This window comes from Sceloporus occidentalis, unplaced genomic scaffold, assembly GCF_023333645.1.
Source record: "Sceloporus occidentalis isolate IW3139 unplaced genomic scaffold, rSceOcc1.0.p SCAF_495, whole genome shotgun sequence".
Taxonomy (NCBI): domain Eukaryota; kingdom Metazoa; phylum Chordata; class Lepidosauria; order Squamata; family Phrynosomatidae; genus Sceloporus; species Sceloporus occidentalis.
This window is the reverse complement of record NW_028317475.1, coordinates 67,320-81,247: the sequence shown is the minus strand read 5'-3', so window position 1 is coordinate 81,247 and position 13,928 is coordinate 67,320. Positions and strand designations below refer to the sequence as shown.

Genomic DNA, 13,928 nt, shown 5'->3' with positions numbered 1-13,928 from the left:
CGCAGCGCAGAGACCCAGACAGCGTGCCAAGAGAGCTACCACGCAGCGCAGAGATAGCTACCATGGTGCTGGAGAATGCCTTTCATATCTAACTATTGTGATTGTAAGCGATCCGTGCCCCCGTTATGTCGAGACATGCGCACGGGGAGGTGATATGCGCACAGAGATGTGATATGCACGCGGAGAGGTGATATGCACACGGAGAGGTGATATGTACACAGGGTTTTATTTACACGAGAGACACAGCAATCACCGTACTAATAAAACATTCAAAGTCAGCTCTGTACATTATTTACAGGATCCCCCCGCGTCAGATAAAGGTTGGCCCCGGAGACAGGGTGCTTGCAGCTGATTTGGTGGCCCCCGGAGCTTGTGGCTATCGCTGAGGCCGCATAGATCCTCCAGGGTTGGCCCTATCTAGTGTTCTGCTATTCTAAAGGGGTCCAGGCCCACCAGGAAACCCCTAAGACCTGATAGCTTTCCTGTCCAGGTTACAGTCTCTGCTCAGTCGTGATCCTTTTCCTGCTCCGAGGAGTCGCGGCCCCGTGTCTCCTCTTCTTCGTCTTTGTTGGCAGGCTTTGCCGGCGTCTGGCAGCTGGTGCTCCGCAGCACTTTTGCACTGTGTTCCTGCGCTCTGGCGCGCAGCGCTGCTATACTGTTCTCTCTCAGCTCTTCCTCGGAGATGGCGGCCGTGGCCTCGGAGTCCCTGCTCTCCATGGCATCCGGCTGGTGTGGTAACGCCGCTGCCTCCCGCTCCGGCTGTTGTGCGCCGTCCGATGCGGCCTCCAGTGACTTCTTGTGCATCCCTGCAAAGAATTGTTGGTATTCGGTTTTAGAAAATCGTCTTGGAAAGCCATCGTGAACTGAAAACAGTAAAGACAAAAGGAGCGTTAAAGTCACAGCAGAGGCCGAGAGAGAGCGCTAAAGAAAAACCAAACACGAGAGAGAGACTCAAACATAAAGGAAAACCAAACACGAGAGAGAGACTCAAACATCGAGAAAAAACAAACACGAGAGAGAGACTCAAACATCGAGAAAAAACAAACACGAGAGACTCAAACATCAAATAAAACCAAACTCACGAGAGAGACTCAAACACGAGAGAGACAACGTCGAGAAAAACCAAACACGAGAGACTCAAACATCAAATAAAACCAAACACGAGAGAGACTCAAACATCGAGAAAAACCAAACACGAGAGAGATTCAAACGTCGAGAAAAACCAAACACGAGAGACAGACTCAAACATCGAGAAAAACCAAACACAAGAGACAGACTCAAACATCGAGAAAAACCAAACACAAGAGACAGACTCAAACATCGAGAAAAACCAAACATGAGAGAGAGAGACTCAAACATCGAGAAAAACCAAACACGAGAGAGAGACTCAAACACCGAGAAAAACCAAACACAAGAGACTCAAACATCAAATAAAACCAAACACGAGAGAGAGACTCAAACATCGAGAAAAACCAAACACGAGAGAGACTCAAACATCGAGAAAAACCAAACACAAGAGAGAGACTCAAACATCGAGAAAAACCAAACATGAGAGAGACTCAAACATCGAGAAAAACCAAGCACGAGAGAGAGACTCAAACATCGAGAAAAACCAAACACAAGAGACAGACTCAAACATCGAGAAAAACCAAACATGAGAGAGAGAGAGACTCAAACATCGAGAAAAACCAAGCACGAGAGAGAGAGAGACTCAAACATCGAGAAAAACCAAGCACGAGAGAGAGAGAGACTCAAACATCGAGAAAAACCAAACACAAGAGACAGACTCAAACATCGAGAAAAACCAAGCACGAGAGAGAGAGAGACTCAAACATCGAGAAAAACCAAACACAAGAGACAGACTCAAACATCGAGAAAAACCAAACACGAGAGACTCAAACATCGAGAAAAACCAAACACAAGAGACAGACTCAAACATCGAGAAAAACCAAACACGAGAGAGACTCAAACATCGAGAAAAACCAAACATGAGAGACAGACTCAAACATCGAGAAAAACCAAACACGAGAGACAGACTCAAACATCGAGAAAAACCAAACACGAGAGACAGACTCACACATCGAGAAAAACCAAACACGAGAGACAGACTCAAACATCGAGAAAAACCAAACACAAGAGAGACTCAAACAATGAGAAAAACCAAACACGAGAGAGAGAGACTCAAACATTGAGAAAAACCAAACACGAGAGACTCAAACATCGAGAAAAACCAAACACGAGAGACTCAAACATCGAGAAAAACCAAACACGAGAGAGAGAGACTAAAACATCGAGAAAAACCAAACACGAGAGAGACTCAAACATCGAGAAAAACCAAACACGAGAGACTCAAACATCGAGAAAAACCAAACACGAGAGAGAGAGACTAAAACATCGAGAAAAACCAAACACGAGAGAGAGACTCAAACATCGGGAAAAAACAAACATGAGAGAGAGAGACTCAAACATCAAATAAAACCAAACACGAGAGACTCAAACATCGAGAAAAACCAAACACGAGAGAAAGACTCAAACATCGAGAAAAACCAAACATGAGAGAGAGACTCAAACATCGAGAAAAACCAAACACGGACTCGCAGCGCCCCCTCCTGGCGTGGTCTGCCCCGTGCGTGTCTCGCAGCACCCCCTCCTGGCGTGGTCCCCAGTTGTAGTTTTTGCCCCATGATATATTTTCAGGCAGCTGCATATCAGCTCTGTTATCTGAACCCTGATCTACTAACCCCCCCGACTCCTTATCACACTGCCTGTGGGGGACGGCTCAGTCTTAATCACCTTAGCTGACTGTCTGCGGTGGGACTTCCCCCTCTCATCAGATTGTAAAGTATGGAAGGGGCACGCGGACTGTTGACGCTCAGAGCCCCGATTGGATTTGGGTTTGAGTCCCGGGCACTCTGGGCGTTACGGAGAGGCAGGAGGAACCGGAGCGGGTCGAGCCGGGGCAATTATGAGAGAGATCTAGAATCTACCAGACCGAGATGAACCGAGTCAGGAGCGGCCCTTGGCAGAGATCGTAGCGCCGGGCCCCTGACGGTCTCGCGTATGGCGGGAGGGGGATTACGGCTCTGTCTAACATCATTCCTTACCCAGCAGCCAGGGGGCGCACGACTCCATGATGCCATCCTTGGCAGATTTTAAGATGGACTCCGGGAGGGGGATGGAGTGGCGGACCATGGCCCCGTACAGCCCGTATTCCGCCATCACGCTGCTCCGGCCCCAGCACTTCTCGCGTTTCCTCCATTTGGCACGACGGTTCTGAAACCAAACCTGCGGAGAGCGATTGTGAGACGCGGGGGCAAATCCCAGGGGCCAATGTTGTATTTCTGGGGGTCTGGTACCCCGGTGGAAGAACGATGCCGTATTCGGTGCCGTCTGCAGATGAAGGGACGCCATCGGGATCTCTAAATCATGATTGAAAAATCGCTTCATCTCAAGTGGAATCGATGCTCCTGAATTACCCCGGGGAAATTAAGTGCTCTCCGCTCCGGAAGCCGCCATTGACCCCGTGCTAATTACTGCCCAGCAATTCCCTCAGCAAAACGCTTCCTCCCCTCTACTAATTACTCGGGGCAGATTGTGATGAGGTCGTTAGAGGAGCAACGAGAGCGTCTGATATTTCATTCGGTGACAACATTAAATTTCAATTAGCAGTGGGAGATGGAGGCCGAAAGCCGTCTGCGGGAGAGGGGGCTCGGCGACCCCCCAATATATATCTACCCCCTGTGACCCACCCCCAATATATATATATATATATACCCCCTGTACCCCTCAGCGATCCACCCCCAATATATATATATATATCTACCCCCTGTGATCCACTCCCTATATATATATATATATCTACCCCTGTACCTCCTGTGACCCCCCCAATATATACATATCTACCCCTCAGCGATCCACCCCCAATATATATATATCTACCCCTCGGCGATACCCCCCAATATATATATATATATCTACCCCCTACACCAGCTATGGTTATACCTATAAGGCACTAAACTCCATACACAGCCCCCCTACACTGCATACAGCTCCAAACACTATAGACAACACACTACACTATACACAGCCCCCTACACTGCATACAGACTCCTACACTATACACAGCCCCCAACACTATACACAGCCCACTACACTGCATACAGCCCTTCTACACGATACACAACCCACTACACTGCATACAGCCCCCTACACTATACACAGCCCCTAACACTGCATACAGCCCCCCTACACTCTACACAGCCCCCCTACACTCTACACAGCCCCCCTACACTGCATACAGCCCCCTACACTATACACAGCCCCCCTACACTGCATACAGCCCCCTACACTATACACAGCCCCCAACACTATACACAGCCCCCTACACTATACACAGCTCCCCCTACACTATACACAGCCCCCTACACTATACACAGCCCCCTACACTATACACAGCTCCCAACACTATACACAGCCCCCCTACACTATACACAGCCCCCTACACTGCATACCCCTCCCCCACCGGACACATTGCAATGAGACCTGTATCCTGTCCTCAGGTAGCTCGGTCTTCAGCGCCAGCATCTCCCGGGCGTAAACATCGGGGTAATGAGCCTCGTTAAACGCCTTTTCCAGCTCCTCTAACTGATAAGAGGTGAAGATCGTCCTGCGAAAGAAACCACGTTCTACACCTTACAGAATAGAGTATATCGTGCCCCCCGCAGTATACTGCATATGGGTCTGTAACTCCCCCCACAGTATGGTGTATATGGGTATATAGCGCCCCCACAGTATAGTGTATGTGGGTATGTAACTCCCCCCACAGTATGGTGTATATGGGTATATAGCGCCCCCCGCAGTATACTGCATATGGGTCTGTAACTCCCCCCACAGTATGGTGTATATGGGTATATAGCGCCCCTACAGTATAGTGTATGTGGGTATGTAACTCCCCCCACAGTATGGTGTATATGGGTATATAGCGCCCCCCGCAGTATACTGTATATGGGTATGTAACTCCCCCCACAGTATGGTGTATATGGGTATATAGCGCCCCCACAGTATAGTGTATATGGGTATATAACGCCCCCCCCCGGAATAGTGTATATGGATATATATCGCCCTGCAGTATACTCTATATGGGTATATAGCGCTCCCCCCCCCCAACGTATTGTCTTTTTGAGTATGTAACGTCCCTGGCAGTATAGTGTATATGAGTATATAGCACCCACTGTAGTATAGTGTATATGGGTATATACCACTCCCCCACAGCATAGTCTATATGAGCATATAGCTCCACCATAATATACTGTATATGGGTATATAGCTCCCCGACAGTATAGTCTTTATGGGTATATAGCACCCCCCGCAGCATTGTGTATATGGGTATATAGCACCCCCACAGTATAGTCTTTATGGGTGTATAACTCCCCTTGCAGTATAAAGTATATGGGAATAGAGTGCCCCCTGAAGTATAGTGTATATTGGTATATAGTGTCCCCCCCAGTATAGTGTATATCGATATATAAGGCCCCCTCCCGGTATAGTGCATATGGTTATATATATCTCCCAGCAGTATACTCTATATGGGTATCTAGCACTCCCCCACCGTATTGTCTATATGAGTATGTAACGCCCCCGGCAGTATAGTGTATATGGGTATATAATGCTCCCCCGCAGTACAGTGTATATGGGTATATACCGTTCCCCCACAGTATAGTACATATAAGTATATAACACCCTCCGCAGTATACTGTATATGGGTATATAGCACCCCCCTGCAGTATAGTGTATATGAGTATATAATACCCCCCGCAGTATACTGTATATGGGTATATAATGCCCCCCGCAGTATATGGGTATATAGCACCCCCTGCAGTATAGTGTATATGAGTATATAACACCCTCCGCAGTATACTGTATATGGGTATATAATGCCCCCCGCAGTATATGGGTATATAGCACCCCCCCCGCAGTATAGTGTATATGGGTATATAGCACCCCCCCTCGCAGTATAGTGTATATGGGTATATAGCGCCCCCTGCAGTATAGTGTATATGGGTATATAGCGCCCCCTGCAGTATAGTGTATATGAGTATATAATGCCCCCTGCAGTATAGTGTATATGGGTATATAGCACCCCCTGCAGTATAGTGTATATGAGTATATAACACCCTCTGCAGTATAGTGTATATGGGTATATAATGCCCCCCGCAGTATAGCGTATATGGGTATATAGCACCCCCCCCCCCCGCAGTATAGTGTATATGAGTATATACCTGTGCCGTCTCTTCTTGCGTTTCTTGTTCTGGTTCAGAGATTTGGAGAGTTTCCGGTCACTCGATGAAACATCTTCTGAATCTATAAGACACAAAACAGCAAGTCAGGAGCTGCAGTATGGTTAGTGCAGACTGATTCTGTGTGTGTATGACATGCATGTATTTGACGTGTGTATGTGATGTGTGTGCAAATTCTTAATATAAAAGCTCAGCAATCACTATAGCTTCTCTATGTTAAACTGGTTGTCATTGATGTATAATTATTGCTCTCAGCCTCTGCATTACAGTTTGTTCCCAGTCATTTTTTTAGGGCCCTTTAAACCCCAAACTGCCCCTGTGTTAAAGCAAAAGGAAGAGAGAAGTAACAGAGCAATATTAACAGAGCTTCGCCACCAGGGGGAGGTGTATCCTCCTGTAATATACCTGATAGGAAACTTCAGTAACAGAGCTTCGCCACCAGGGGGAAGTGTATGCTCCAGTAATGCCAAACTCCATCTCGAGGAGAGACCTCTGAGGTCTCAATATTTTTATGTATCTTTCCGTCAAAATGTACAAATAAAAGGTACCAAGTTCGGGTTCTATTCCTTTTCTTATAAATAATGATAACAGAGGTTCACTAACAGGGTTCAGCCGCTAGAGGGAGACATTTTCCTGCTAATCCACAGTTATGAAGAGTCAGTAAGAAAGTTCAGCCGCTAGATGGCGGTGTCTGCTATAAGAATAATAAAAAGGTTTTGTACCGTGTTAGCCGTTGAGAAAAGTATAGTTAAAATGATACCATTTATTGGCTAACTGAGAGTTTGATTGCGAGCTTTCGAGACCAAGTTGTTAGGTCCCTTCCTCAGGCATTAATGCCAATAATTAGCCAATAAATGGTATCATTTTAACTATACTTTTCTCCTGCTATAACAATATACAGCGATCAGCCATAACATTCTGCGTACTGACAGGTGAAGGGAATAACACAGATAATCTCGTTATCATGGCTCCTGTCAGTGGGGGGATATAACAGGCAGCGAGTGAACATTTCATCCTCAAAGCTGATGTGTTAGAAGCAGGAAAAATGGGCAGCGTAAGGATGTGAGCGACTCTGACGAGGGCCAAATTGTGACAGCGACACGACTAGGTCAGAGCATCTCCAAAACTGCAGCTCTTGTGAGGGGCTCCCAGTCTGCAGGGGTCAGTATCAAAAGGAGTCCAAGGAAGGAAAAGCAGTGACCCGGCGACAGGGTCATAGGCGGTCGAGGGTCATTGATGTGTGTGGGGGGGAGTCTGGCCCATGGGTTCAAATCCAATCTCTAGATTGTAAGCTTGCTCTCTCCACCAAATGTATCGGTTTGTCTTAGTCTGTCAATTCTTGTCTTGTCATATCCCTTGAATTTATGTATTGTATTAAGCGCTGCGTAAACTGTTGGCGCTATATAAATAAAGGATAATAATAATAATAATAATAAAATCCAACAGACGAGCGACTGCAGCTCACATTGCTGAAAAAGTGACTGCTGGTTCTGATAAAAGGGAGTCAGAACATGCAGAGCATCGCAGTTTGTTGCGTTTGGGGTCACGTAGCCACAGACCAGTCAGGGTGCCAATGCTGACCCCTGTCCGCTGCCGAAAGCGCCTACAATGGGCATGTGATCAGAAAAACTGGACCACGGAGCGATGGAAGAAGGTGGACGGTGTGATGAATCACTTTTTTCTTTCACGCCACGTGGATGGCCGAGTGCGTCGCTTATCTGGAGAACACGCGGCAACGGGACGCATCCATGGAGGCTGGATGCCGGATACCACAGCACAGCTTCAGAGGTCTAGCAGAGTCCGTGCCTTGACGGGGCAAAAGGGGGGACCTACACAGTATTAGGCAGGTGCTCGTAATTTAATGGCTGATCGGTGTGATATAAGAACAATAGCTCCAGGTGACCTGCCCTCCACTTGCTGTAACATCACAGTATCCAAACATGTGGCTGAGCATCATGGGAGTAGTAGTTTAGCATTAACCTGGGGAGTAATTTGACGGCTGGTAGGAAACATTGAGCCCATTACACTTAGCCATTAAATGGAGGCGTATCCAGAATGCACCAGGAAAAGATGTTAGCGACCAGAGGAGGAGAAAAAGCCCCAGAGCCCCTGAATACACCCCTGCATACCAGGAAAACATAGATCCCTTATACCCCAGTATACCAGGGGGACATTATTCCAAAATACCCCTCTATACCAGCAGTTCATGGTTCCAAAATGATACTGTACCCCTATATACACCAGTAGTGATGTAGTATCCTACATATACCCCATCAGTGATACAGTATCCCCCATAAACCCTCAGCAGTCATAGAGTATCCCCCATATACCCAAGCAGTGATACAGTATTGTACATATACCCCAACAGTGATACAGTATCCCCCATATGCCCCAGCAGTGGTACAGTATCCCCCATATGCCCCAGCAGTGATACAGTATCCCCCATAAACCCTCAGCAGTGATACAGTATCCCCCATATACCCCAGCAGTGATACAGTATCCCCCATATACCCAAGCAGTGACACAGTATTGTTCATATACCCCAACAGTGATACAGTATCCCCCATATGCCCCAGCAGTGATACAGTATCCCCCCACATACCCCAGCAGTGGTACAGTATCCCCCCACATACCCCAGCAGTGGTACAGTATGCTACATATACCCCAGCAGTGGTACAGTATCCCCCATATACCCCAGCAGTGGTACGGTATCTCCCCACATACCCCAGCAGTGGTACAGTATCTCCCCACATACCCCAGCAGTGATACAGTATCCCCCCACATACCCCAGCAGTGACACAGTATCCCCCATATACCCCAGCAGTAATACAGTATTGTACATATACCCCAACAGTGATACAGTATCCCCCATAAACCCTCAGCTGTGATACAGTATCCCCATATACCCCAGCAGTGATACAGTATTGTACATATACCCAAACAGTGATACAGTATCCCCCCATATGCCCCAGCAGTGATACAGTATCCCCCCACATACCCCAGCAGTGGTACAGTATGCTACATATACCCCAGCAGTGATACAGTATCCCCCCACATACCCCAGCAGTGGTACAGTATCCCCCCACATACCCCAGCAGTGATACAGTATCCCCCCATATGCCCCAGCAGTGGTACAGTATCCCCCATATACCCCAGCAGTGGTACAGTATCCCCCCACATACCCCAGCAGTGATACAGTATCCCCCCACATACCCCAGAAGTGATACAGTATTGTACATATACCCCAGCAGTGGTACAGTATCCCCCATATACCCCAGCAGTGGTACAGTATCTCCCCACATACCCCAGCAGTGATACAGTATCCCCCCACATACCCCAGCAGTGGTACAGTATCTCCCCACATACCCCAGCAGTGATAAGGTATCCCCCATATACCCTCAGCTGTGATACAGTATCCCCCATATACCTCAGCAGTGGTACAGTATCCCCCCACATACCCCAGCAGTGGTATGGTATCCTACATATATCCCAGCAGCGATAAATTATCCCAGGATTAAGTGGGTTAATCCTGAACCCAGGGCAGAGTGTTTGGGGTAGAACGCGTTTAGAATCTGGGAATCTTCCCTGTGAAGTCATCCATCAAATACTGAAAGTCGGGAAATTCACTGATAATTAAATAGAAATGACCGCTAAAAAGCGAATTCTGCTCTTTAAATCTTAATCGATTTAATCTCTGCAAAAATAACACACGAAAAGTGCAAACTGAGCCAAAGAACTGTAAATTAAGCCCTAATTAATAAACTACAATTAATTTCAAATCCAAATAAAATAGAAAAAATCCGAAAACATTAAAAATCCAAAACCATGAAGAATTTAAAGAATGCAAAACAGTAAAAATCCAAAAACCATAAAAAAGCCCAAAACACAAAATGACAAATGATATTGCAATAATAATGATTGCAAGCTCTTGTGAACAGGACAATCCACGTAATTTGTTTCTGTCAACATTGCTATGCAATGCGATACCTGTTTGCCCATTGTACAGCGCTGCGGAATATGACGGTGCTATGTAATAATAATAATAATAATAATATTCAGCGAAGTAAGAGAAGCCTGTAGCAAACATCATTAACTCGGCAAAATAAACATTTTATTTTCTAAATTTGTCCCAAAATGAGGAGGCCACTAAATACCCCGATCAGGACCCTCCTAATGGGTGATAAGTGGGCTTCCTACATGAATAATACTATACGTGTAAGAATACTGCAATAACGTGTAAAAATAATGTAATCATTTTATACATGTAAGAATAATGGAATAATACTATACGTGTAACAGTACTGTAATAATTATATATATGTATATATTTCTATATATATAATGTAATCAACTAATACATGTGAGAATAATGTTAATACGTGTTCAAATAGTGTAATAATTTTATACATGTGAGAATAATTTATTTATACTATAGGTGTAATAATAATGTAACAATACGTTACGTGTAGCAACACATATAATTCTACATGTATAAGAATAATGTAATCATCTAATACATGTGAGAATAATGTAAATACGTGTTCAAATAGTGTAATAATTTTATACATGAGAATAATATAATAACACTATTCGTGTACAAATAATGTAATAAAAAATAATTTTATACATAAGAATAATGTAATATTCATATAGGTGTAAGAATAATGTATTAATACTATAGGTGTAGGAATAATGTAATAATTCTATATGTGTAAAAATAATGTAACAATTCTATACATGTGAGAATAATGTAATAGTACTATAGGTGTAACGATAATGTATTAATACTATACGTGTAACAATACTGTAATAATACCACTCGTGTAGAAATACTGTTAAAATATTTTACATGTAAAAATAATGTTATCATTCTATATGTATAAAAATAACGTAATAATACTGTAACAATAATGTAACAATACCATCGGGAAAATATCCGCGTTACCGAAATATTAAGGTTTTCTGAACTAAAAGCAGATACATTCCCTTTAACGATAATTATTAATTAAATATTCATCTGACTGGAGGGGGCATTAAATATTAGTACTAACGAATTATATCTTTGGGAGAAAATACAGATACTACCCCCCCCCCAAAAAAAAACAAATAATAATAATAATAATAGAAGAATATATTATACAAGTATATAATGCAACATAACGTAACATAATGTAATGTATAATAATATAATGTACTATAATGTAAAATAATATAATGTAAAATAATACAATATAATATAATGTAAAATATAATGTAATATAATATAATGTAAAATAATATGATGTAAAATAATGTGATGTAAAATATGTGATGTAAATAATATAATGTAAAATAAAATGTTGAGTAATAGAATGTAATAGAATGTAATATAGTATAATGTAATAGAATGTGATTTAAAGTAATATAATGTAAAATGATGTAATGGAATGTAATGCAATGTGTAGAATCCGCTTGTATAATATTAACGATGGCTGTTACTGGTACCGAATCCGCATATCGGCCGGTAAAGGGAATTTCGCCGCTTTTCGGGTTTTATCTGAATAAATTAAAGTAAAAGAAAGCGGACTTCAATTACATGGGAATGACCCAAATACCCTGCGGGATTTAGTGTAAGAATACCGGGAACCAAAACCGGGGGACGAAAAAACGCGATTCTACGCGACTTTCAACGAATGGGGGAGCCCTGGCTCTGAGGGGTTAATCCGTCTGATCGGGGGTTAATTCAGGAAAAGGGGCAGTTTTGTCAGGGGTTAATCCCGATGTGCTCCCGGTTTTCAGATTTTCTCCGTTATTTCCAAATTATTTTCTATTCATTTAAACGGAATTATTAATATTATTTTATGATAATTTATTATTATTATTATTATTATTACTGAAAGCTCCGTTTCCCCGGCTGTTTCTCTTCCTCTGTTTTTTGTGTGAATTAACCCATTTTTGTTTGTTTTTATTTCGTTTTGAGATGTGATTTTTTTCGTTTCCCGTCTGGATTTCTGGGGACATTTTCCTGCATTTCTGGATTCTGCTATTTTCCTGTATTTTAGGATCTGGATATTTTTTATTTTTATGTTGTGGATTTTGGGTTATTTTCGTGTAGTTTGGTATTATATTTTGTGGATTTGGGTTAACTTGCCGTATTTGTGGGATGTATTGCCCATTCTGCGAGGGTCCTCGGTAATAATCTGTTCACCCGGCTGCTTCGGGGGGATTTGACCCTTGGTGTCCCCTTGGCCCCCATGTGGTGCTGTAATGTTGACCCACCTGTGGTGCTGTCCCCCCCCCCCACTACACTTCTTTCTTGCCCCATTACCTGAGCTGCAGGTTCTGCTGCCGTCCTCTTGCCCCGGGCTCCTGCCCACTGGTTGCATTCTGGGCCCCTGGGGGTCCCCCAGCATAAGAGCGGGCTGGGAATAGAAGCCAGGGATGCCTCCGGCTCCCAGGAGCCCCAGACCAGATCGGGCAGCCAAAAGATGGGCCCCATGGGGCAGAGAGTGGATGTGGCCCCGGGGGGGCGCTGGTGGCTCCTTGTTGAGCCCCAGAATTTCCTGAATGCCAAAGCCTGTGCTCCTGGGGGGGCCTTCTCTCCCGGTCATGGCGTCTCCTCCCCGGTCCCAGCGCTCACTGCTCCCAGAGCCCGACCACCAGCTTTATATTCACCCGGGTGAGAAGGGAGCAGCCAATCAGCGGCCGGTATCAGGGGGAGAAGCATGAGATGCTCCGGCAATCTGTAAGAAGCACAGTGATAGTGAGAGTAAGAGGGAATAGTGAGAGTGTGCGAGAGGAAAATAGTGACAGTGAGAGTGTGAGAGGGGAAAATAGTGACAGTGAGAGTGTGTGAGAGGGGAGAATAGTGACAGTGAGAGTGTGTGAGAGGGGAGAATAGTGACAGTGAGAGTGTGTGAGAGGGGAGAATAGTGACAGTGAGAGTGTGTGAGGGGAAAATAGTGACAGTGAGAGTGTGTGAGAGGGGAGAATAGTGACAGTGAGAGTGTGTGAGAGGGGAGAATAGTGACAGTGAGAGTGTGTGAGGGGAAAATAGTGACAGTGAGAGTGTGTGAGAGGGGAGAATAGTGACAGTGAGAGTGTGTGAGAGGGGAGAATAGTGACAGTGAGAGTGTGTGAGAGGGGAGAATAGTGACAGTGAGAGTGTGAGAGGGGAGAATAGTGACAGTGAGAGTGTGTGAGGGGAGAATAGTGACAGTGAGAGTGTGTGAGAGGGGAGAATAGTGACAGTGAGTGTGTGTGAGAGGAGAAAATAGTGACAGTGAGAGGAGAAAATAGTGACAGTGAGAGGGGAAAATAGTGACAGTGAGAGGGGAAAATAGTGACAGTGAGAGGGGAAAATAGTGACTGTGAGAGAATGTGAGGGGACAGAGTGTATGAAGGATATGTTTAAAAAGGGCATATATTATGGGGTATGTGTGTAAGGAGCATGTATAAGTGTGTAAGGGGCATGCACTGTGGAGGTATGGGTAAGTGTGTAAGGGGCATGTATTATATGGGGTATGTATAAGTGTGTAAGGGACATGTATTATATGGGGTATGTATAAGTGTGTAAGGGGCATGTATTATATGGGGTATGTATAAGTGTGTAAGGGGCATGTATAAGTGTGTAAGGGACATGTATTATGGGGT

At 44.7% G+C, this 13,928-nt stretch overlaps 1 protein-coding gene across 1 annotated transcript; it reads right to left on the bottom strand.

Moving 5' to 3' along the window:
- Positions 1-504: 504 nt before the first annotated feature.
- LOC149271543 (visual system homeobox 2-like) lies at positions 505-12,886 on the bottom strand. The gene is made up of 5 exons (XM_089507342.1): positions 12,604-12,886; positions 6,279-6,360; positions 4,543-4,666; positions 3,105-3,285; positions 505-863 (listed from the first exon to the last, which is right to left on the bottom strand). Exons 1-5 carry the CDS (start codon positions 12,884-12,886, stop codon positions 505-507), a joined length of 1,029 nt encoding a protein of 342 aa, XP_089363468.1.
- Positions 12,887-13,928: the final 1,042 nt, after the last annotated feature.